General features: G+C 35.2%; 1 protein-coding gene across 3 annotated transcripts in view; it reads left to right on the forward strand.

Moving 5' to 3' along the window:
• Positions 1 to 23,518, forward strand: part of Fam172a (family with sequence similarity 172 member A) — a 380,050-nt gene that overhangs the window by 307,911 nt on the left and 48,621 nt on the right. For 2 of the 3 annotated variants that reach the window (XM_042691029.1, XM_042691031.1), the window contains one exon: positions 6,320 to 7,065. The exons of the other annotated variant lie outside the window; for it this stretch is intronic. Coding sequence is in view for 1 of the 2 variants with exons in the window: in XM_042691031.1 (XP_042546965.1) it covers positions 6,320 to 6,348 (29 nt within the window). In the remaining variant the exon portion in view is untranslated. Of the gene's footprint in view, positions 1 to 6,319; positions 7,066 to 23,518 lie in introns of those variants that run through there. 3 annotated transcript variants of the gene reach the window in all.

The raw sequence follows: 23,518 nt of genomic DNA on the forward strand, positions 1-23,518 counted from the left end.
TAAATGGTATAGAAGCCATGTAAGTCTTATTTTGTAAGCCTTATTGTAGAGAGAAGGGTATGGTCAAATTTTGGGACTATCTGAATTACTTCAGAAGCATACTGCAGTGCCCAGAGTAAAACATCAAGACCAGTTGGTTGAGTGGAGAAGAAAAGATCATTGGGTATCAGTAATTGTAGAAGTCAGAATACTGGATCTATGCTTTGGGTGTTGAAGATTCCCAGGATTATGCTTGAACTTGGATAGAGAGAAGAGAAGCATTCTTTGAACATCTTGATATTTCACTTAAACCTTTAGCAACCTTTATCCTTAAGTGACTACTCTCAATTACTAAAGAATATAAAGACAAGCCAGTCACCAATGGCTCACACCTGTAATACTAGTTACTCAGGAGGCTGAGATCTGAGGATCACAGTTCAAAGCCAGCCCAGGAAGGGAAGTCCATGAGATTCTTATCTCCAATTAACCACCAGAAAACTGGAAGTGGCACTGTGGCTCAAGTGGTAGAGCACTAGCCTTCAGCTGAAGAGCTCATGGACAGTGCCCAGGCCCAGAGTTCAAGCCCCCATGACCAACAAAAACAAAAAGAATATAAAAAGACAGTTTGTGAGAAATCATAAAATAGGAATCAGAATAACATACCTCTACAATTGCTTTTAGCAAAATAATCATGGTTTGGCTTTTTACATGTAAAATACCTAATAATATACAGAAAACCCAACATTCAACACATTATGCTAAGTATCATGTTGTTAAAGGAAGATTTATATTCATTTTTAAAATAGTGTTTGTTAGTATTCCTTTCAATTTTAAAGTTTGGAATTGCAGCAACCTTGGTCCAAGATAAAAATTTACCAAAATACTTCACTATGAGCTTATTCCTGGACCCCTAAAAAGGTTAGAAATACATCCAACGCACAGGTAGAGCCTTACACGCAAGCCAGCATAAAAAGAAGTTAGGTTTCAGATAAAAGAGAAAATACTGGTTATTTTCCTCTTTCTCCCTGATGTACTCGCTCATGCAAATCCCCAAGCCACACCTCCAAGAGGTCTGGAGCAGTAAATCCTGGTGGCCTCAAGAAACAGCATTGTTAATAAGTAGTCTGGTTATCCTTTAGTGAATCAGCTTCTAGAACTTGCAGTTACTTTTTTCAGTGCATTTTGTAGAAGATGGCATGATAAAGAGGATAAAGGTTTGTGGATATTTCATATTTTAATTTTTTTCAATTTGAAAACAGTAGAGACAAAATAATTATAATCAAGGAGATAGGTACAGGAAAATGGAGACATTTAATATTAACTACTGTCTTATCACTGGCCTTCAGTCAGGTAATATAATTCTTCTTGATTCATTTTATCTATTTACAAAAACTTAGGCTTTTTGTTGCTAAAGTTTATATCATTTCATAAAATAATAATAATGGAAAAAAAAAACAACCTCTGGAACCATCAGTCACCAGTGGCTCACGCCTGTAGTCCCAGTGACTAAGGAAGCTGAGATCTAAGGATTGCGGTTTGGAGCCAGACTAGGCAGGAAAGTCTATGAGACTTGTATCTCCAATAACCTACCCAAAATGCTAGGAGTAGAGCTGTGATTCAAGTGATAGTGTGCTAGCCTTGAGCAAAAAAGGAAGCTCAGGAACAGACTCTAGGACTGGTACAACAACAACAACAACAAAACACTACCTCTCAGGATCCCTAAATATTATGACTCTACTCAGAGAGTAACTACTCAGAGCAAGCTGAAAGTAGGAAATAGAGCATCTGAAAATCAAACACTGAAAACTGCTTTCTGAGAAAGATTCCTAACTAATAAACTGTCAAATATATTTATTTTCCCCCATGGAGCATAGCTTCTAGCAATTCATTTACCTAACAAATATTTATTGAGTGTCTTCTATAGGTCAGGCACTGCCAGTAATAGACATTGATAGTGGCATTGCTATGTCATGACTCCTGCTTTCCAAAGCCTCAAATGAAGAAAATATATACATATGACATAACTACTAGGCATAATTAACACAGTAAGATTCACCAAAACTACTAGGCTATTTTTTTATTGCCAAAGTGATATAAAGATATATACTCTCTCTCCCTATTGAAGATAACACAGGAGTTCATTTTCCCAATACAACAGCGATATACACAAGACATGGAAATGGTCTGTACAACTTGGGATGGGGGGAGGGAGAGGGATTTGGGGAGGGGGAAGTAGGAGAAAATTGATGGAAGGGATAACAAGGTTGACAAGAAATGTACTCATTACCTTACTTACATAACTGAAACCCCGCTGTCCATCATGTTGTCAATAAAAGAAATATTAAGGAGTTCATTTTCATCTGTGGTACAAATTTTATATCTTCCTTTAGAAAATAATCAAAATTTATTTAAGAGCTATGTCTTTTACTTACTAGATGGGATGTTGTGTTTTAATAATTTATTACTTTTAAACTAAAAATTGTACAAACAACTGTCCATTTAGCAAAGCAGTTTATGAGTACAATATATCTTGATCAATGTCACCACCTTCGACATTTTCACCCCTCACTCCCAATCCCCACCCCTTCCCTTACTCTTTTTTTTTTGGTCCGGTCATGGGACCTGAACTCTGGGTCTGGGCGCTGTCCCTCAGCTCTTCAGCTCAAGGCTAGCACTCTACCACTTGAGCCACAGCACCACTTCTGGCTTTTTTTCTTTTTGCTATGTGGTGCTGAGGAATCGAACCCAGGGACTCATGCATGCAAGGCAAGCACTCTACCACTGAGCCACCTTCCCAGCGCCTCCCTTACTCTTCTTAGTTTTGTAGAATATACTTTGGACTCTTGCCTGTGTCTTCTCCCTCTTCACCTCTTCATTCATATCCCCCTTTCCCCTTGGCCCCACCCACTCCTTTCCAGTACCCACTTAGTAAGTGGAACATTTTATATCTAAAAATAGAACAAAGTCAGTAGGTCTCATGTTATCTAAAGTTTAGATTAGATCTAAATTTCAAGATTAATATTACAATGAACAATATCACTATGCAACATTTTTCAGTGGGCAAGATCAAATGAATTTGTTTCAAGATCAAATGTTTTACTATATCCTAAAATTAACACTCGAACTATTGGCTCGGGTAGAGCACTTACCTGTATTTGATCCCCAGCTCTTCAAGCAGACAAAAACAAATAATAAAAAAATTAAACTATAAAGTACTTTGCAGTTTTGTCCGATTGATTTATTAACTGTGACATTTAAATTATTGAGCCCTCTTTTTTTTAATTTTCTTCATTGGCATAGAACTCTTAGAACTGAAAGTATTTATTTAATTGTAACAAGCTGAAGTTACTTAAGACTGTTTAAATGAAGAAAACATCAAAGAATAGTTTCACTATTTTACAAATAGTTCAATTATAATTTATAATAAAGCTGGAAGCTCTTCACTGAACATTTACAACTTGGTATTTGCAAAACTTGATTAATATTTTCATAAACCACTTTGTATTTAGTTTATAAATGAACATTGAAGTCCTGCTTATATCTTTTATTTTTTTCTTCCAGTTTTTCCTTCCTTTTCACCATTATGATAATTGAAAATGATACTGATAAGTATCAGAGCACATTTAAATTCAGGGATGCAAGGCCTGTGCCTGGCCTTAGTGGGTTTATACAACATACAAACTCATAATACGTAAGTTAAAAATATCAATAAAAGCCAGGCAGGCACCAATGGCTCCCCCTTGTAATCCTAGCTACTCAGGAAACAGATCTGGAGGATCTCTGTTTGAAGCCAGCTCAAGCAAAAAGTCCACAAAACTCCATCTTCAAAATAACCAGCAAAAAGCTGGACTAGAAATGTGGCTCAAGTGTTAGAACCAGCTGAGTAAAGGCCAGACCTTGTGTTTAAACTCCAGTATTCTGAAATAAAAATGATGATGATGATGATGATGATGATTAGATAACAGTGTAATGATTTTATAAACTATGTTTGAGGTAACTTACAGGCTACATACTATGTTCATTCCTTATGATCAAGCCTGAAATACTTGTTTTCAGAAAAGGAGTATGTCATTTTGTTGGTAGAAGGTATTTCTAGGCAAAGAAAAGTAGTGGGATCCAAATAGGACAAACACAATAGTTAAAGTGGATTAACTGGCCAGTGCACGTGTAGTCAGTGAAGGATGGGTTAATGAAAAAGACCACTCAGGAGAATATTGTAGGAATCTGTGACCAAACTCTAATATTTGGAATAGAAGCTATGTGACCTAAAGGTAATAGTAAAAACTTCTCATTGGAAATTCTTCTTTTTTCGGATAAGACAAGGAAAGCATTGCATCTCTTTTTGATGTTACATTGCACATTAACACATTTAAAGCTTATACCAGCATGATGGAAAGAAGTGACATTGATCAAGATTAGTTTTACTCATATACTGACATGTTGCATTGACAACTACTTAAAAATAAGTAAAAACGAACTTTAAGCCTATACCAAAGAAACCCATTATTTCACTAAATTATTATTACCATTTGGATATAAAAAGGTTTGTAACTGCATAATGATTCATATCTGTAATCCAGAAACTTGCAAGGCAGATGTAGGAGGATTGCAATTCAATGCTATCCAGAAAAAAAGTTAAGGAGACTCCAATCTATAACATAAGCCAGACATGGTCCTGCATGCCTGTAATTGTAGGCACTCAGAAAGCAGAAATAGGAGGATTGAGATCTGAGGTCTCACCTGGGCAAAAGAAATCTCTTTGAAAATCAGACTAAAAGCAAAAAAGACTGGCAGCATGGCTTAAATCAGAGATCATTTATCTAACCAGCCTGGGCCTTCAGTTCAAACCCATTACTAAAAAAAAATTAAGACTTTTAAGTAGTGTATACCATTCACAAACTCATTATTGGCGGGGGGGAGGGGGGTCCGGTCATGAGGCCTGAACTCTGGACCTAGGAGCTGTTCCTCAGCTCTTCAGTTCAAGGCTAGCATTCTACCACTTGAGCCACAGCGTCACTTCCAGCTTCTTTCTTTTTGCTTATGTGGTGCTGAGGAATCAAACCCAGGGCCTTAGGCATGCAAGCGCTCTACCACTGAGCCACCTTCCCAGCCCCACAAACTCATTATTGTGTTGCACTGATATTACTACTAAAAATTATGGTCTTATCAAATATATAGGCAATATAAGAATAAACAAAACATTGACAGAAGAAGGCTATGCCATCATTTAATCCAGATTCTATAACCTTGGTGATCAAAGACTGAATATACTTTTAACTTTGACAGTTTTCTAGTCAAATTAAGTAATAACTTTATATTTGTTTTCCATTCCTCTCCTTTCCTAAATCATAAAAAATACTCAAGAATAAGAGAAGTCCACTTAACACCATCTTTGTAATGTCTAAATGTTGTGGAAATGAGGTGATGGAGGAACATTGATTGAATTGAAAGTAATGAGAAAACTAGTTTGTGACTTCCTTGTGGTCACACAGTAAAACAGCAGGACATGGTGAAAATAAGTGAAGTAAAAATTAAATACATAAAGCTGGGCGCCGGTGGCTCATGCCTATAATCCTAGCTACTCAGGAGGCTGAGATCTAAGGATCATGGTTCAAAGCCAGCCCAGGCAGAAAAGTCCATGAGATTCTGATCACTAGAAAAAAAAAAGAAACAGAAGTGGCACTGTGGCTTAAGAGGTAGAGCGCTTGCCTTGAGCTGAAGAGCGCAGGGACAGCATCCAGGCCCAGAGTTCAGGCCTCATGACTGACAAAAAAATAAAATAAAATAAATACATAACCTAAGAGTACCATCGGGTGGGAAAGGAGTGGATTGGGAAGGATAGGTGAAAATGTAGAAACAAGATGCATTGTGTTCAGTTTGGATGTATGGCAACTCCTTCGTACAGCTACTTAAAGATAATAAAAAAAAAATCCAGAAAAAGAAAACAAAACTAAATGAAGTGTAGGAATACACATAAACTTTCACTATAGGAGTGCTAAATAGATTTGAAAACAGTTGGTATATTTTAAATGTAATTCTAAAACTAGCTACCAGTACAATCTTGAGGAAGTTCCTTAAACTCTGTGGGACTCTCATTCTCATCCACGTACCAGCCCCAAACTATTGACTTGTCTCCATCTTTTTGTTACTACAAATAATAAAAAATTAACTGCCCTTGGTTTATTCACATAGAAATACATTCTAATGACAGACCACAGTTAAATACACAAGTATTTAAATATACAAATATTTTAAGTATTTACTTTTGTTACATTTGTACTTATATAATATTCCTGAACTTCAAAACTTTTATCTTTTCTTCTTTTCCTTTCTTTTCCAGGCCCATCAAAGATGATCAAGTCTTTATAAACGAGCCAGTGTGTATGCTTATGTAATATTAGGGCTAAAATTTTAAACTTGAAAGCTCCAGTTGTCAGAAGATCATAAAGTCTTTACTTTTTAAGGACTGTTAAAAATCACCTTCTGTGAGATCTCAGCTTTGGGATTTTTCTGACATTTCAAGACTTAAATTTGAAAGTGTAGAATCTCTATAAATACAACGTTACCACAAGCCCAAAAAAGTCAAGAAATGCAAAGGTTAGATTCTTACTAACTGCTCTCCCACATGATGCTCTAAATTGAGATAAATATGTAATCAGGAATACTTGATGTGAAATATGATTTAAATTATGACATATTAAGTTTTTAATCTTTGAATTTTAGAGAATAAAATTGTGTATGTAAATCATGTAATGCCACATTTTTTGCATGTGCCCTTAAGGCTTTCATATGTTTTCTTCACATAGTCCCCTCATTTACAACTTTATCTTACTGTGGACTAACCATATGGGAAATCCACTATTTTAAACTTAAGCTATTTTGGTGGTGTTACTGCATAAGAAAATGCTTTTAGAGTAGAGAAATCATATTTTTTAACCAGATTACATAAATAAAACCCAATTTTTATCTACTGGTCATTCCTTAATTCATTTAAAAGTATGTAACTTTAATCCCTAAATATTTCCAGAAATTTTGCTCTGCTTTGGCTAATTGATAAAAGAAGGTAATAAAGGAGGCATGCTATGAGACCTGGCCATTTTCAATGTGCTGAATGATTTAAAATTATGTGTAATTTACATGAGACATATAAATGAAAGGATAGACTTCAGTAGGATTTTTTTTGCTATAAAAATAGGGTATTTCTCTCCAGCAGCAGCGCCTCACATCTCATACATATGTGCATATTTCGTTTTCTATGTAGCTTTTGGTCCCAAGAACACTAATTATAATTTTAAATTATCAATAAGATATAAGCTTTAGAGTACAGTCGATGTTGAATTTCTTATCTCCTGTAAGATTCGCTGTCTAAAGAAAGCTACTTTCTGCCTTTTTTCATTTTTAAGAAAATTGCTAAGAGCTTTATAATCACCTATATTTCACCTTTTAGAAGTTGAAACTTATTTTTGAGTTTATAGTGTGCAGGTAAGCATATTGCATTTTTTTTCTTCTCCCAGGTATTGGGGTTTTGAACTCAGGACTTCCTACTTACTCAGCTTGCTGGCTCAGCTATCATTCTATCACATGTCTTATAACATAAGTCATGCCTGGATGATTATTTTGGAGATGGGATTTTGAGAACCTTTCTACCCAGGCGGCCTTCCAACCATAATCCTCCAGATCTCAGCCTCCTGAGTAGTTAGGATTATAGATATAAGCCACTAGAACCCAGGCTTATATTGCTTTTATATCTAAGAAAAACATTACTGAGAATAATTCATCAGTGTATATCAAACAAGAAGTTAAAAAAAAAAAAAATAACACATATCCCTCAGTTCACACTGGACCACTTAAAAGTGTTTCTTTGAAGCTATTTATAGTATTTACAAAATAATTTGTCATTGTTAGTATGTCCAGTACTACTTGTGCCAAAAATCTTTAGTCACACTGCATTTAGATTTATTTTTGTTTTGTATCTTTCAAATCCTCCTGCCCACATTGAGTTTCATTGTCACAGCCAAAGTTTGCCAAATACTAGTTCTTTAAAAAGCCTTGATATTGCCAGGCATTGGTGGCTCACACCTGTAATCCTAGCTACCCAGGAGGCTGAGGATCATGGTTCAAAGACAGCCCGGGCAGGAAAGTCCTGAGACTCCAATAAACCACCAGAAAAAAAAAAAACAAAAAACGGAAGTGGCGCTGTGGCTCAAGTGGTAGAACGCTAGCCTTAAGCTGAAGAGCTGAGGGACAGCACTCAGGCCCAGAGTTCAAGCCTCATGATTGACAAAAAAAAAAAAAAAAAGCCTTGATAGTGCCCTCTGAAATCTACCCTGATTTTTATATATTTCTCTTCTAATGAAAAATCAACTGAATTACATAATTTTGTGAACTCACATAGTCGGTACAACACAGTCACACTGAAACTTCTCAGGAGCTAAAATGTGATCCTAATAGGAGGTACAACTTTGGGACCCATTTAAAAAGTTAACTGTCCTCTGAAGAATAAATATGCTGCTTTTTGCATACTAAGATTAATTCTGGGAACAATTCTCTTGGCCGAAGATATGCTATCCTCTCATAACACAGTGGGGTCCTGCAAGCATTTTCAGTGTGCTTTGCTATCATTTTCACTCATCCACTCAGTTGCTTCATTGTTACTATCTGATATACATTAACATTCGGCTACACAGTGGGTAAGAGGTAGAGGAAAGACTGAGAACCACAGGATAGGGAGGAAGGCCCAGTTTGTTCTCTCCTTGGCTGGATTCCATTTTGGAAACCTTGTTTTCCTTTGATGTGTAGAGTTTAATTGCTTATCTCTAAACATAAGGCTCAATTTGTGGGAGCTGGTATAGGTAAGGCCACTTGCCCTTTGCTAAATTTAAAAAAAAAAAACTGCAGTAAGTATGGTATAAAAAATGTTATTTTTGACTAGCCTGTTTGCCCAGGCTGCTTCCTGATTTATCTCATGACCTCACAGTAGCCTTTCGTGCCTGCCTGGCCACAAAGCTTGATTATTTTGTAATTTGATCTTAGTAGGGATTCCAGCCGTGCTTTCCTGCTCGTGGGCAGAATGTGGCAACATGCCTGCTCACTTGCTTGAGCTGCTATGATCAGATTATGCCTTCTCAGCGTTTCTTACATTGGCTGCCTACAAAGTTCAGAGAAGCTTGAAGTCAGCCCACTTGAGTTTTACAACCCTTAACAAAGGGAAATATAATAGGAACTATTTGCAAATATCTAAGAGAGTCAGAAAGTCACTGGACACTGAGTACGCCCCTATGTTTAAATTTTAAGTGAATTTTTTTTTGTACTACATAATTTTCCAACTCTTATTTGTCCAACTACCAATTGGCTTTTCACTTTCAGTTCTTAGACATTTCCATAATATGGTAAGGATCTTTATAAAAGATGTAGCTAATCTACAGTTTATTGTTGCTGTTGACAGCTGGTAATTCCGGGTCATCATAATTAGCTCACTTCTTCATATTGTTCTTTCAGCCAAAATATTTCTAGGATGATAATGTTTGTCAACATCTTTATAAGATAACGTGACTACCTCCTGTCTACCTCCTATCAGGGTTAGAAGAGGAAGACAACAATGTCCAGCCTGGCACTGTGACATGACACAGAAAATTGAGAACCCATACTGCTCTCATTTCCTTCATCGAGCAAATGTTGGTTGGGCACCAGAAATGTTCAGGCTCTCCGGGAGGCCCTGCTGATAAAGATACTAGATGAACACATGGTCCCTGTTCTTCTAAAGCTTAAATTTGAGTTGTGCAAATGAAAGCTCATATATCATAAATGTATTTAGGAGCTTTTGAAAAGTATGTTCGAAAATTCTAAAATTGGTAAGATAGGAACCAGAGAACTGGAAAGGACTTAGGAGCACCATTACTGAGACTTCTTCCTCGTGTGCAAAATATGCAATCCATTACTCATTGTTCAAAAATGAGGAAAAGATGATTGTAGGTTAAGATATCTAAAATCCAGTCAAAGCTCAATTAAAATGTTTGGTTTGTATCATTCATACTTTCAGTGGGCCAGCACAAAAGCTTAGAAAATGAAGCGTAAACAATGTGGTGCCAGTTTGCTTTAAAATCCCTAATATATGTTTTGTAAACAAAGCTTATAAAACTTAGTACTCTACTAATTAAATAACAAGAAAGATTTTATGAATACATGAAAAGCCAGAATTTAAAATGCCTGCAGGGGAACAGGTGCTGTAATGACATCACAGCGTGTCGTGCAGCTTTTTTTCCCCCTTGATACTTGTATTTGGTCATAATGGAAAGAAATTGATTCCAAATGTGTTTTCTTGACCCCCTTCTCCATTCATGTTAGTGCCTAACCTTAAATGATGTTTCTACAATCTCGGTTGTATTTACAGTAATTATATGCATAATGTAGCATATTATTGTCCGGACTTCCTGTTTAATCAGTACAGAGCTTCTTACAAGTGCAGCTGAAAAGGGCAAACAAAATTAAAGCTTTATATACCAAAACAAGTTTGATTTGCTAAGCTCCCAGCATTCCAAAGTACACAAATTTGTTCCACTAAGTTTTCCGATGGCTTGCAGATGGGCAATGATTAATCAGAGAGCTAACTGTGAAGTAGTTTGCAATTAAACTGGAAAGCTCTGAAGCATGCTAATTGAATCAGAAAATTAGAGACACTGAACAGTAATTGGCTATTTCTCATGCAGCAGGTGCCAGGCCACTCATCTGTGGAACAAGGTATTTAAGGCACATTAGCACTAGTAAAAATACTTCTTGATATGGAACAGTTAGATTTTCTGCTCATTTTCACCATGGATGTCAAAACATACAGCTGTGCTATCTGGTACTTGCAATTCATGTTTGAAGAATTTAAGTTAGGTAAACATATGGGAGGAAAGTACTGGGCAACCTCTAAGAGCACAAGCAGCATTTTCGAAGGAAAACCAAAAAATGAGGGGCTATGGTTTTGTTTTCTCAACTCAATTACTTTTTGCTTTCTTATCATACATTTTTAGAAGTTGAATTTTCTGTTTAGTGTTAGTTTAAAGCCACAACAGTATAAATCTAGTACTGCTGTGAGCTTTGTAGATACATAGAGCCAATTCATATCATGGCTCAGCATGAGTTTATATCTTCTAATTAGTACCACCATTTTATAGAGTGAGCACATGCTATGAAAGTTTGCTTGCCATACCCAACAGGGACCCGGACATGTAGTTTTTCTTTAGTGGAGCAATCTTGCTGTAGGATTGTGAACAACTGTAACCTAACCAGTGGGTGATCAGGCAAGAATGAGATTTAATGAGCTCAATTGTAGAATTTTTTTAATAATTGTTATTTTCGTATTATCAAGTGTGGGACATATGACTTCTCTCTCCCATTACTTTAATTAGAGTTCAATATTGTTATCAGAAAGTTAAAAGTACAAAGAAAAAGGAAAATAGACTGAATTATACTATGTTGGGAAGCAGAAAATTATAATATTCACATGCTACTCATATTCTTTAGCAGATGACTGCAGAAAATAAATAGTAAATTTGAACCAAGAGACATAAATTATAAATTATAAATTGTAAACAGTGCATAGGGGATGTATTATAACTATGTTCATTTAAATTAAGGCAGGGAGTTTTCTCTACACAAACAATATTCCTTCATTAAGTTTTAAAGTTTCTTTTACAATGTTTTATTAAGAACATTTGGCAATATGTTGCTAAAAAAGGTTTTAACTTGAACACACAGTTTATTTTTTAAGTACAAACATATAATGCTTTATGTCTTCAAGCTGTAGTTTTTGTTCATTTTTCTTTAGGTTAAAGTAAAACTTTCTCTTCGACAGACACTACCCTCTACCCTCCATCCCCCACCTCCGCTAGCCCACCATGTCCATTTTGCATTCTTTCGTTTGAAAGCAGTTCTGAAACATTTACATGATCAATGTCTTTTGCTTGAGGGATAAAGTTTGCTCTTCCATGGACAAGTGAGAACATATTGATCACTTTATTCTATTTGCTATTTCTAAATTCAATATACCTCTTGAGTCGATAAGCAAGATCGAGAGCACATTTCTTTTTTCAGTGTGCCTGGTTGTAGCTTGTTCTCAAGATCCAAGATACATTTTTGATTAATCACAAATGCTCTGAGGTCATGGAGAGCAAATGTGTTTGTGGAGTGTCAGCTGATGCTGTCAGATAAATGTCTTAAGCTTAGCCAGGGTTCATGCCCCAGCTTTAGGCTGTGCCAAATGTCTCCCCTTGTTGAGGAAGATAACAGCTACACTGGAGGCGACTGCGCTGTTTGTTCACTCAAAGGGCTGACCTTGCCATATGGGGGAAAGAAAGGGTGTGGATATTTTAATTGAAACTTTATAAACTTTTCATTTGATTCAGAGGATCTGATAGCCACTAATTTGCATTCTACCCCTTAGAACAACTCTGATTATGACTATTTATCTTGGTTTCCAGTTACACTCCTTAGGATAAATAATTTGGAGAAATTATTTTTTCAATATCGTTCTTGGTGTAGTGTGAATTATGGCACTATCGGCGAGTCAGTAGAATACTGCAATGGCAAAAGTGCCTATTAGAATAAAATGAATACATTTTCTCTTGGGTGTATTTGATAGAAGGGATTCTTGCTTTGCTGCATTTCCATTTCCACTAAATAAAAGCTTGGTTTGGGCAAAGAAAGGTCACTTGTGCTAGTGACCCTTGTCCATGTACCGCTTATCTTCAGAGGACTCGTTTAATCACATTTACCCCTACTTACAGTAATTTGTCTTCTTTTACTAGACAGAGTCTATAAATAGGAAATAATGACAAACCTAAACCAACACCTGGAGAATGCTTTATACTAAGGCTTTCTCTGACACTAACAGCTACTGAATTGATCATATGTGGTGCATAAATAAGTAAACTCCCTATGGGCTGCTTGTGGGTATTTGCTGGGTATTTTTGTTGTTGTTGTTTTTAATTTCTATTTTCCATCTTATCCTAGTTTATTCTTTTTTTTTTCCAAAGAAGCTGATCTACTTTTCTTCCTTCTCAAAAAGTTCATTCTGCCACGGGTAAATCATCAGTGCTAATGAGACACAATAATGATGTGAAAAAGAAAAAGAAAAATAACACATCTGTCATGAACTCCCAGCAGATCACTTGGAAATGAGACATTCTAAATATTTTATGCTGAACAGAAAATATCTTGAGGAAATTTTTTATATTCCATATCCCAAAACAAAACCATCAGTGTCAGTGAGCTGCTTCAAACATTCCATTTTAAATTATTTCACTTAAAATTCCCCTACAACTTGAATGTAGATTTGTAAAGTAGAAAAATATAATGGTACTAAAAGAAAGTAAAAAAAAATACCTTATTCATTTTGAAACCTTTCTTTTATGAGATGATACTGGAAAAAGTGTTGTATTTCATTTCATTAGCTAGAGACAACTGTGTTTCATGTGTAGTCATTGTAGTGAACAAAATGGTTTGCATTTGGTTTGATGTGATTTGAGTGGATTTCTTCAGATAAACCAAGTAGAAATGAGAGGAACTAAAGAGAACTTTCATGGTCAAATGTTAACTTCCACTGATGTAATTAAAAGAGTCAGATCAGACAATGACATTTTCTAAATTATTGAAAGATTAGTAAATAGCTAGTCATACTTATAAATCCTGTGGTAAGTGTAAATACAGAGTTTTTAATTCTATTTTCTTCATGCACAATTTAGTTCTGTACTGAATTTTTGGTGGTTTGTTTTTTTTTTTAAGTAATCCTTGTCCATCAACCGTAATTATTTTTTTTCTTCCTTTCCTCATTACCTTAAGAAATGCTTTTTACTCAAGTGGTAGAGTACTAGCCTTGAGCAAAAAAGCTCAGGAATATAGTCCAAGAGTTCAAGCCCCAGGCAAGCACCAAAAAGAGTGCAGCAACACTTCTGACACTACTTTTTTGAGACTGCTGCCAAAATGTGAACACCCTAAAGTTTCTTACTGTCCCATCATTTTAAAAATAATAAACATGGCCATGCCCAAGTGAGATCTAAGAAGATTTGGAACTGTTTCATTTTTCATATGTAACTGTGTTATATTATGTAGACAACTAATCATTGAAAATGATAGGAGACAATATTCTCTCAAGATTGACTAAGACTGTGAAAGGGAATGGAGAAAAGAAGTGAACATGTGCAGGTCCCATCAGCTGGCCCTCTCTTAGACATTCTTAGCCAGTGTTTTTGGCAGTATAAAATGCTAACCAGCTCTTCCCACTTAGATACATTAATTAGCTATATCTGTAATGTTTCTATCTTTTTTGTCATTTACTGTTATCCTTTTTCAAGCTATTCTTTTGACCAGATTCATTTCAATGACCACACAATCTACATTTGTTAATTAATTTATTAAAATAGATTTTTCCTATTTATTTATTTGATTGGTAATACCTATCCTGGGGTTTGAACACAGGGCCTTGTACTCTCTTCCAGCTTTTTTGCTCATTGCTGGTGCTGTACCACTTGAGCCATGCCTCTAATTCAAAAATCTCCCTGTTAATCGAAGATGAAATCTCGAAGATTTTTCTGCTTAGGCTGGGTTTCTAACCCAATGTGATCCAGGGTTCCGCCTCCTTTAGGATTGCAGTTATAAGCTACTGGTGCCCAACTATATGAAGTGGTTCGTTTTTTTAATTTTTTGGCCAAATGGATGAAGTTTTTTAAACTTTTTATTGTTATTATAAAGGTGGTAGAAATGAGTTTTTTTTTCTTTTTTACTGTTTCGTTTATGTTCTGTTAGTATGTTTTCTTTTATTTCTTTGCAGTAATGGTACTTACTGGACACTATGTTAAAAAAAAAAAACTATAAAACTTGTGGTTAGAGATAGGAGGGAAAAAACTGGGAGAGAGTGAGGGAAGAGATGACATTGTTCAAAAAGAATCTTTACTCCTTATATGAAGTTTTTTTAAGGACATGTATTGTCAACACTTATCTGCCTTTTTTTAATTTACTTTTTGGCTGGTCATGGGGCTTGAACTTGGGGCCGGAGTACTATACCTATACACTTTTGCTGAAGGCTAGTGCTCTACGACTTGGAGCCACACTTCCACTTTCCGTTTTCTGGTGATTAATTGGAGATCAAGAGTCTCACAGACCTGCCTGCTGGCTTTGAACCTCAAACTGCGGATTTCAGCCTCCTGAGTAGCTAGGATTACAAGTGTGAGCCACCAGCACCCAGCTTTATTTGCCATTTAAAACAAATTCTCAAGTAACATTTGAATTCTGAATCAGCTCACTTTATCATCAGTAACTTTCAGTTAAACTTTTATCTTTATTCTTCCCTTCACATATCAAAAAATTGTTACTAGATTTTTTTATTTAACTTCTTTACATTCAATGCTTTTTAATTATAAAACTAATAGTAAAATCGTTCTTGACAGTTATAGGAACAAGTGATGTAACAATAATGATGACAAGATACATACACGGATATACATTAGGATAATAGTATATATAATTGTATGTTACATTAGATATAATATATATTACATATGCATAGATATATATAATGATATTATATTAGAGATATATGTAAAATAGTAGATTATATTAGATATATTACATTAAATAATATAGTAGACTAATTTAGTTTCTTCCAAGGTTCTGGAAGATTTCAAACTACTAGAACCCTGTCAGATACAATCCATGCAAAATATCTGGTTTTAAGGGCTTATAATGCTGCCCATACTAATGAGCAAAACAATTCATCATTTCCTAGCGTATAATCAGTGTCAGCATTTTGTATATCACAATGAAAATCCTGAACTGGTGGCATCCTGGATGCTCCTGGGAGGAGCCAATCTAATCAATTAAAAGAAAAGCACTTTCCTCTTCTAAGGTACTTCTACAAAAACCCACATTAAAAAAAATTAGACAATTATTTTAAAGAGCACAATTTTAAGTGAAAGTAATTCATAACTCTTCAACATTTTGTAGTGAGCAATTACCATTGCCTTTTATACTTAATCCTAAAACTGACATAATCCTTAAGAAAGTCTGTCCTTTTCTACATTTCTACATTATACATAGAATTATGCTTTGAATTGATCCTGGGTGAATATCCATTAAAACACTCTACTGCTTAATTGACAGACATAGTATGTGGCCTTGAGATATGCTGGATATATCTCAAGGTCTGGTGAATTTATCTCAGCCTTGAAAAGCAAGAGAGTTAGTGAAGGTCTACGGAGGAAGAACTCCTTTGTTCAAGGAGCGGAAAGAAGGCCAGGGCACCAGAAATATGTTGAGCGAGGTGATACAGACAAGGACCATACAATTCAAGACGTTGGAGACCTGAAGTCCACATTTGTATTCTGTCTTGTTAGTGGAACATTGTGAAAAGATCTTCAACTGGAAAGTGATAATAGTATCTACTTTATAGGGAGAAAATGAATTGGTAGGGAAGCAAGTGTATAAGCAGCTGACCACTTAAGAAGCTGGCTAATACTGTGCAGAACTTGATCCTAAAGATCTGAGTTTGATTCTCAGTACTGAAAAGCAGACACAAACAAATAAATACCTTATGTAAGCATTTGACTCTAGTATATGGTGGGGGGGATTGATATTTCATAGGTTGATTTATATGTGAGACTTTGATTCTAATGTTCTACAGTATGAACCAGATTAGAGCTCCAAAATAAAGTGAAGCCCATTAAAGAAAAAAAAGAAGCTGGCTAAGAGTCTAGACAGGAGATTATGATGGTAGTAGTGGAGCTGGAAAGACAGGTCCAACATAATCACTTAGATATGGGAAGTGAAGGATAGGAAGGATAAAGGATGAATCCTAGATATTTGCCTTGAACATCTAAGTGGTATCACTTACTAAGATTAGGAAGTCTAAGAGAGGAACTGCTTTGGGAGGAAAAATTTCAAACATAATTTTGGTATTTAGCCATGCATATACATACATACATACATACATACATATCCCTTTTATTTAAGAGAACTAGTAAAGCAATCAAAAAAGTTTCAGGGTTAAAAATGCAAATGCAGGGGTTAACTTCAAATTTTCTCTTTATCTATAGTCAGACACAGTGACTCAAGTCAATCATTCTACTTGAGAGGTGGAGATAAAGGGATGGAGGTTGAGATCAAACTTAGGCAGAAAAGTTTGTGAGTCTCCATCTCAATCAATAGCTGAGCATGGTGGAGCGCAGTGTGTGGGTGCGGTGGTGGATACCTTTCATCCTCAGCAACATTGGGAAACACAAGTAGGATGATTGTACCTGTCCTGGCATAAAATGACAACATACATCAAAAATAACCAAGTCAAAAAGAGACTGGAGGTGTGTTTTTTATGGTAGAGGGCTTGTCTTGCTTACAGAAGACCCTGAGTTCAATCACTAGTACTGCCCTTCCAATCTCTTAGCAAATATACTTTCCATATGATCTACAAGTTTCTCTACTAGAATATAAAGCTCTAAATCATGCATGAGCAGTGTGTCAGAATCACCCTAACAGGGGTTGCCTCATCCCCAAACCTAGCCATTTCTAACACAGCTTTTGCTGAAATGTGCACATCAACTATTTGGCAGTTGCCACTATAATGTAGTAAGTTTTTCATTAGCCTCAACATAGCAAGTAATACTTACTTTGAAAGGCAAGTTCTCCTTCCCTTAATACTCTGCAAGAATTTTAATAATGTTGTATTTTATTAGGAATTATAACTTGTCAGGCATGGTGATGCACACCTGTAATCTCAACTTTTGGGAGGCTGAGTCAGGAAACCTGCCAGGTTGTTCAATACAAGCTTAAACCACATGGGAGATCCTGTCTTTAAAACAAAACCAACAAGAAATAGTCCAAGAAGAATCCCTAACTGAAGAACTTATTTTACTTTTTCTTTTTTAATGGCTAAGTGACCCTTTGAAGGCAGATTTTTTTCCCCTAGTTAAGCCTATTCAAACTTGAAAAAAAAAAAAAAAAACACCTAATCCATTAAAAATAGAGTCTATTTCCAGATATTAACCAGTTCTTCAGTACTAAAAAAAAAAGTACTAAAAACAGTAGCTTACCACTTTAATGTTAGGATGTAACTGCCTGAAAATTATATCTTTCTATTGTTTACTTTGACCTCTTTAAGAGAAGTCCTTGCAAATAAGAGTACATTTCTTTCCAAAGGAAAGAGAAACATTAGTAGTAAAAGAAATTTAATCATAGAGAGTGTTCATCAGAGTTCATAAAAATCAGTCTAGCATCATGAACATTTTAACTTAGTTATTCATTGTTCAAACCTTTATGTGTGTGTGTGTGTGTGTGTGTGTGTGTCTGGTATTCTATTCATTTGTTACAAATCAAAAAAGCAATGTTGTCTGCTTTGATAGACTAGTTTTCATTTGCATGTAGTCCAATATTCACCCTCAAGAGAAACTGAAATTTGAGATGGACAAATCTGGTATTTACTTCAAAAATGAAAATTTAAGATTCCTTTTTAGGTATATTCTCATCAACTTAATTTAGACACTCTAGAAAGTACTTTGAAGAGTTCCAAAAAGCATTGTTCAAATGTTTGTAATTATCAGCTTGCTTTTGTGAACATCAAATCAAAGGTCTAGCCAGTTTCCCCCGTGGCAGATCGACAGACCCAGTAGATTGAGTAGATGTGATGTCAGTGTAATGTATTGACTCTAGTAAAGCTGTCCATTGTCTCTTTCATGGTCTGGTGATCAATAAGGAAGGAACTGGATAAATGATAAGACAAGGAGAGAAAACTTTGATAAGAAGCATTCTTATCCATATAGCAGTGGAGAAGAATCAAAATATATGGAAAAGCTGAGAAGTCTCTAGTTTGTACATGCCTGCTGTCCCCTGTTCCTAAAACTTCAAAAGGCAAAATGTCACCTAAATAGGATCATTTTAATGCACTAAAGTTAACATTTTCTTTACTGTGTTTAGTATTTTAGGTGTCAGCCATAGCCCTGACCCCATCCCTTTTGTTATCCTTACTTATGTGGACTTAAGTTATCCTTACTTATAAAAGCCCACTTGGCTTTTATAAATCATAGTCCTTACAAATAAAATAGTATTTTTAAATTGCCTTGAAAATTAGAGTAAATTTCTTACAGAAAAAGAAACTTTAGCAGTAAAAGAAATTCATTCATTGAGATTATTCATCAGAGTTTATAAAATTCAGTATAACATCATGAATAGTCCAATTTAGTTGTTCTCTGTTCAGACTATCTTTTTGATATCTTGAGAGGGACATTGAGGCCATCTCATATAGCAGTCATGAGGCTTACCTTTAATTGTACAAAGTTGTGATGTGAATTTGTCTATACATTTGTTTAATAGGACAATGAATAGCACAAATTAAGTTACAGTTTGTCTTTTAAATGCATTCTTAGATGTTCTCAACCAGGGACATCTATGGCAAACAGTGTGAAAGGCTAGCCCTAATTGTTTAATTATGCAGCAAGAAAGGACTGATTCCTACCGACTAGGAGCTTACAATTTAAGAAAAATGGTAATTTTAAGTAGTAAAACTACTAAACAGCCAGCAGTATGGAAATGAATAGGGTAATTAAGAAGACAGGTAGTGCCAAAAATTTTTTCAGCTTAAAGGAAGGGGGCATACAAGAAGGAAGCAAGCAGGAAGTAAAAGAGTTCTTTAAAAAGGCTAAAAAGAAAACTCATACTGTAAAAGGTAAAGAGAAATAATTAAGTAATACCAAAAGCCTGTTTACTGACAATTTTTTAATGCAACTCATCACCAAGAACTGATAAGACTTAAATCCTCTAACTCATTATTTTTTGGCATTTTTCTCAGACTATGGATTGTGATCTGGAGTTTACAAATTCATTTCAGGAGTCCAAAGGAATAAAAATTCAGAATTTCTTTTTACGATCCCCAAATTATACCACATTTCTTTCGTAAATTTACAACTGATGAATAAAATTATTTAAAAGATCTTAGTCTATCCTTAAATGTTGGAAGTCCATGTATGCACAGTAGCATTTATTGACATTCTTCTGTACCTAAATACCATACCAGGACTACAGAATGAGAGGAGAGGTTCCTGAATGGTGAGTTCAAAAAAGTTAGGGATATATATTGCTCAATAGGAAGGTAACCATTTTAAGGTAGATGGAATGTAGTCTACATAAACCTATGGAAGTTGTAATAAAAGAATAAAAAAATCATCTTATTCAATGAAATCAACCTGGTATAACTGATACAAGTCAATTTCTTTAATATAGTGATTTTATATGGGTGAAATAAGTAATGATGGCTCTCTTCATAATACACATGGGAGTTATACATTCAAGTTTCATTGAGCCAAGAATTATAAACAATTTTATTAATTTTGTTAGGTACATGTCATTGCTTAGAAATTTAATAATGTCATTTTTTTCTCTGTTAAATGAGCTACTACAAGTATTATTCATTTTGTGCTTATATAAGAATGACTATAGCAATTTGTATTTTTGTTAAATTATAAAAGTTGACCTCATCAAGGAGCTATAGCTTGACAGAAAATACAGAAAAAAAATATTTTTTTCCTTTTATACATTTCATGGTATAAAAAGAAACCAGATTGAGTCTTTAAAAATCATCATCCTGACTAGTTTCTCATTGTTAAAATGAGCAATATACCTTCTACATGTCATTCCTTTGAGATAACCACAAGCCCTGGGTAAGACCTAGAGGAAAGGATTCATGGGTCTACACTTGTTAAAATGAATTCGAAGAAATCTTCAAAGATACCTACCAAGGTATCTTGTGTAATCTTCTATCAGGATTGTATCTCCCTTTCAGTTTGTATGACACTAGCCGTTTTGAATAGGATAAAGACTCATTGTTACCGTCAGACCTGTTTTTAAACTAAATATTCATCTAGTCCTTTGTGACTGCCATTTTTATCAGGCATTCAGAACAGCTTCCCTTTGCTGATCTGCCATTTCCCTGCAAATTACTATTTCACTTGTATGATTTCTAGCGAGACAAGCGTAGACCTGGCTGCCTTTCTCTCAGTAACAGAGAAAAGAAACGTCTCCCGTGCCCATGCTGTAGAGAAAGTTGATTCATGTGTAAATTATCATTTGGCCTTTATTTGCTTGGCCTGTGGAGAGTACACATGCAGATAAAAGACTCAGTAGGTCAGGGCTCAGTACGTGCAGGTTTCTCCAGTGGTGGCCTCAATGACAGTGTTAGAATTGTCACAGATTATCAGAAACACTATGATGTCTTATCATTATTTATTTGCAGTTTTCTGAGGGGGGAAAAAGCCTACAACCTTAAATTCTATACTTGGCCCCTGTTTGTTTTATCAGCCCACATTGTAAGGAGTAAAAACTAGTTTGGGTGTTGTTGTTCAAATAAAATACCTTAATGTTTCTGCTATCTGTGTGTCTATCTCTAATCTACCTCCTCTTTCTTCTACATCATGTTTTCATTTCTTCAGTCTTGATTTTTGCCCATGTTTGTTATAAACCTGGATACCATCTTTGACATATTGTAGGAGGCAAGGTAGGTATAAAATGCTGTTTGGAGTGTGTATCAGATTCTAGGCATTATGTGGAAATTAGAGATTATCTAAGTCACGGAATCTATTATCTCACTTGGTTTCCTTTACAGTAAAATCAGTTAACATGGATTTATTATTACCTTCACAATTAAAAGGAAGAAACAGTGGGTAATTTTTTTAGAACATTATAGCAGTTTTTCAGTTCCATAGTTGAATCTGAATTCATACATCCCTATATGTATAATATATAAATATATGTTCCTAAATATAATCTTATGTACATATATAATATCCTGATATTATATATCTACATATATATACATATACCTTTTTTGTCAGTCATGGGGCTTGACCTCTGGGCCTGTGGTACGGTCCCTCAGCTCTGCAGCTCAAAGCAAGCGCTCTACCACTTGAGCCACAGTGCCACTTCCAGTTTTCTGGTGGTTTATTGGAGATAAGAGTCTCACAGACTTTCTTGCCCAGGCTGGCTTTGAACTGCAATCCTCAGATCTCAGCCTCCTCAGTAGCTAGGATTACAGTCTTGAGCCAGCTGCTCCCGGCTCTATATTATATATTTTATATGCCTATATATATTATATATATACATGTAACTCAAGTAAAGTATTAATTAGATAACCTCCTATTGCTTTATGGTTAAGACCCTGTAGTATATATCTTAAGGAGGATCTGATATATCTATTTGTATAAATTTTATTTGTTTGCATAAATGATATATATGTATATATAATTGGCACATTATGATCCATGTTATTTTAAGGCATATTAGAAATCCAGGAGATATATATATCATGACCCTTATTGATGTTTATCAGAACACTGTTGATACAGAACACCAATGAACTTTCCTGTTATTATAGTGAAATTAAATGAGTTGGTTTTTATTAGCATATATTAGTTGTATAAGGGAAGGGTTCATTGTGATATTTCCATGCATGCATTTAACATATGTATCAAAATCAAACCTACCCCTTATCATTCCCCTCTATCCCATCTCTGTCTACAACTTCAAATGGTTTCAGTGCTCTATTTTCATATATATAAGTATCGACCATATTCTTTTGTCACCCTCTCCCTCCTTCCCAGTCATACTCCAACAGCCTGTTTAACTTTTCCTGTCATTCATGGTTTTTAGGGTGTGTTAATTGTTCCAAGGAGTTTTACAATGGTATTTCAGATGTACATATATTATATTTTCATCAGAATGACCCTCATTTTGCTTTCTTTTCCAACCTTACCCCCTTAATGAAATTCCTTGTGCTCTTTATACATTATTGCAAATATTTCAATAAATTATTCCCCTCCAATCCTTTCCTTTCCTCCCCTTTGTAATCCCCTTACAATCATGTTCTCTGCATGCATTTGTGTGCACATATATGTATGTACATTTCAATAAATATGTATATACTTTTAGGCTCACTTCCATAGATGAGTGAAAACATGGTATTTGGCTTTTTGAACTTTGCTTATATTGCTCAACATGATGATTTTCAGGTCCATCTGTTTCCCTGCAAATGAAATTATTTCCTTTTTCTTTGTGGCTGTATAATATTCCATGAAATATATGTATCATTTTTCTCTTTATCTATTCATCTGGACTTCTCAACTGATTCATGTGAACAGCACTGCAATCAGTGCATATGCACATATCTTTCTTTTATAGTAAACCTAAGTGAGCTTTAAGGAATATACAATAAACTACTACATATATTTTTTTTCCAGAGCCAGGCACCAATGGCTCATGCCTGTAATACTAGCTACTCATCAGGAAAGTCCATGAGACTCATCTCCAGTTGACCAACAGAGAGATAGTCCCTTGTCATAAATGCTGAGAAATCTCTGTGTAGTCATCCAGACTCCTTTATATTCCACATGGAGAATAGGAGAGAGAGGTATATTCAACCTACTCATCTCTCTTTCCTAACCAGATAAAATAGCTTCTTTTCTTCTGCTTTTTCCTCCGTTCCTTCTAGGCTAAAATAATTTGCTGAGTTTAGCCCAAATGGAAA

This window comes from Dipodomys spectabilis, unplaced genomic scaffold, assembly GCF_019054845.1.
Source record: "Dipodomys spectabilis isolate Male_0828 unplaced genomic scaffold, ASM1905484v1 ptg000140l, whole genome shotgun sequence".
Taxonomy (NCBI): domain Eukaryota; kingdom Metazoa; phylum Chordata; class Mammalia; order Rodentia; family Heteromyidae; genus Dipodomys; species Dipodomys spectabilis.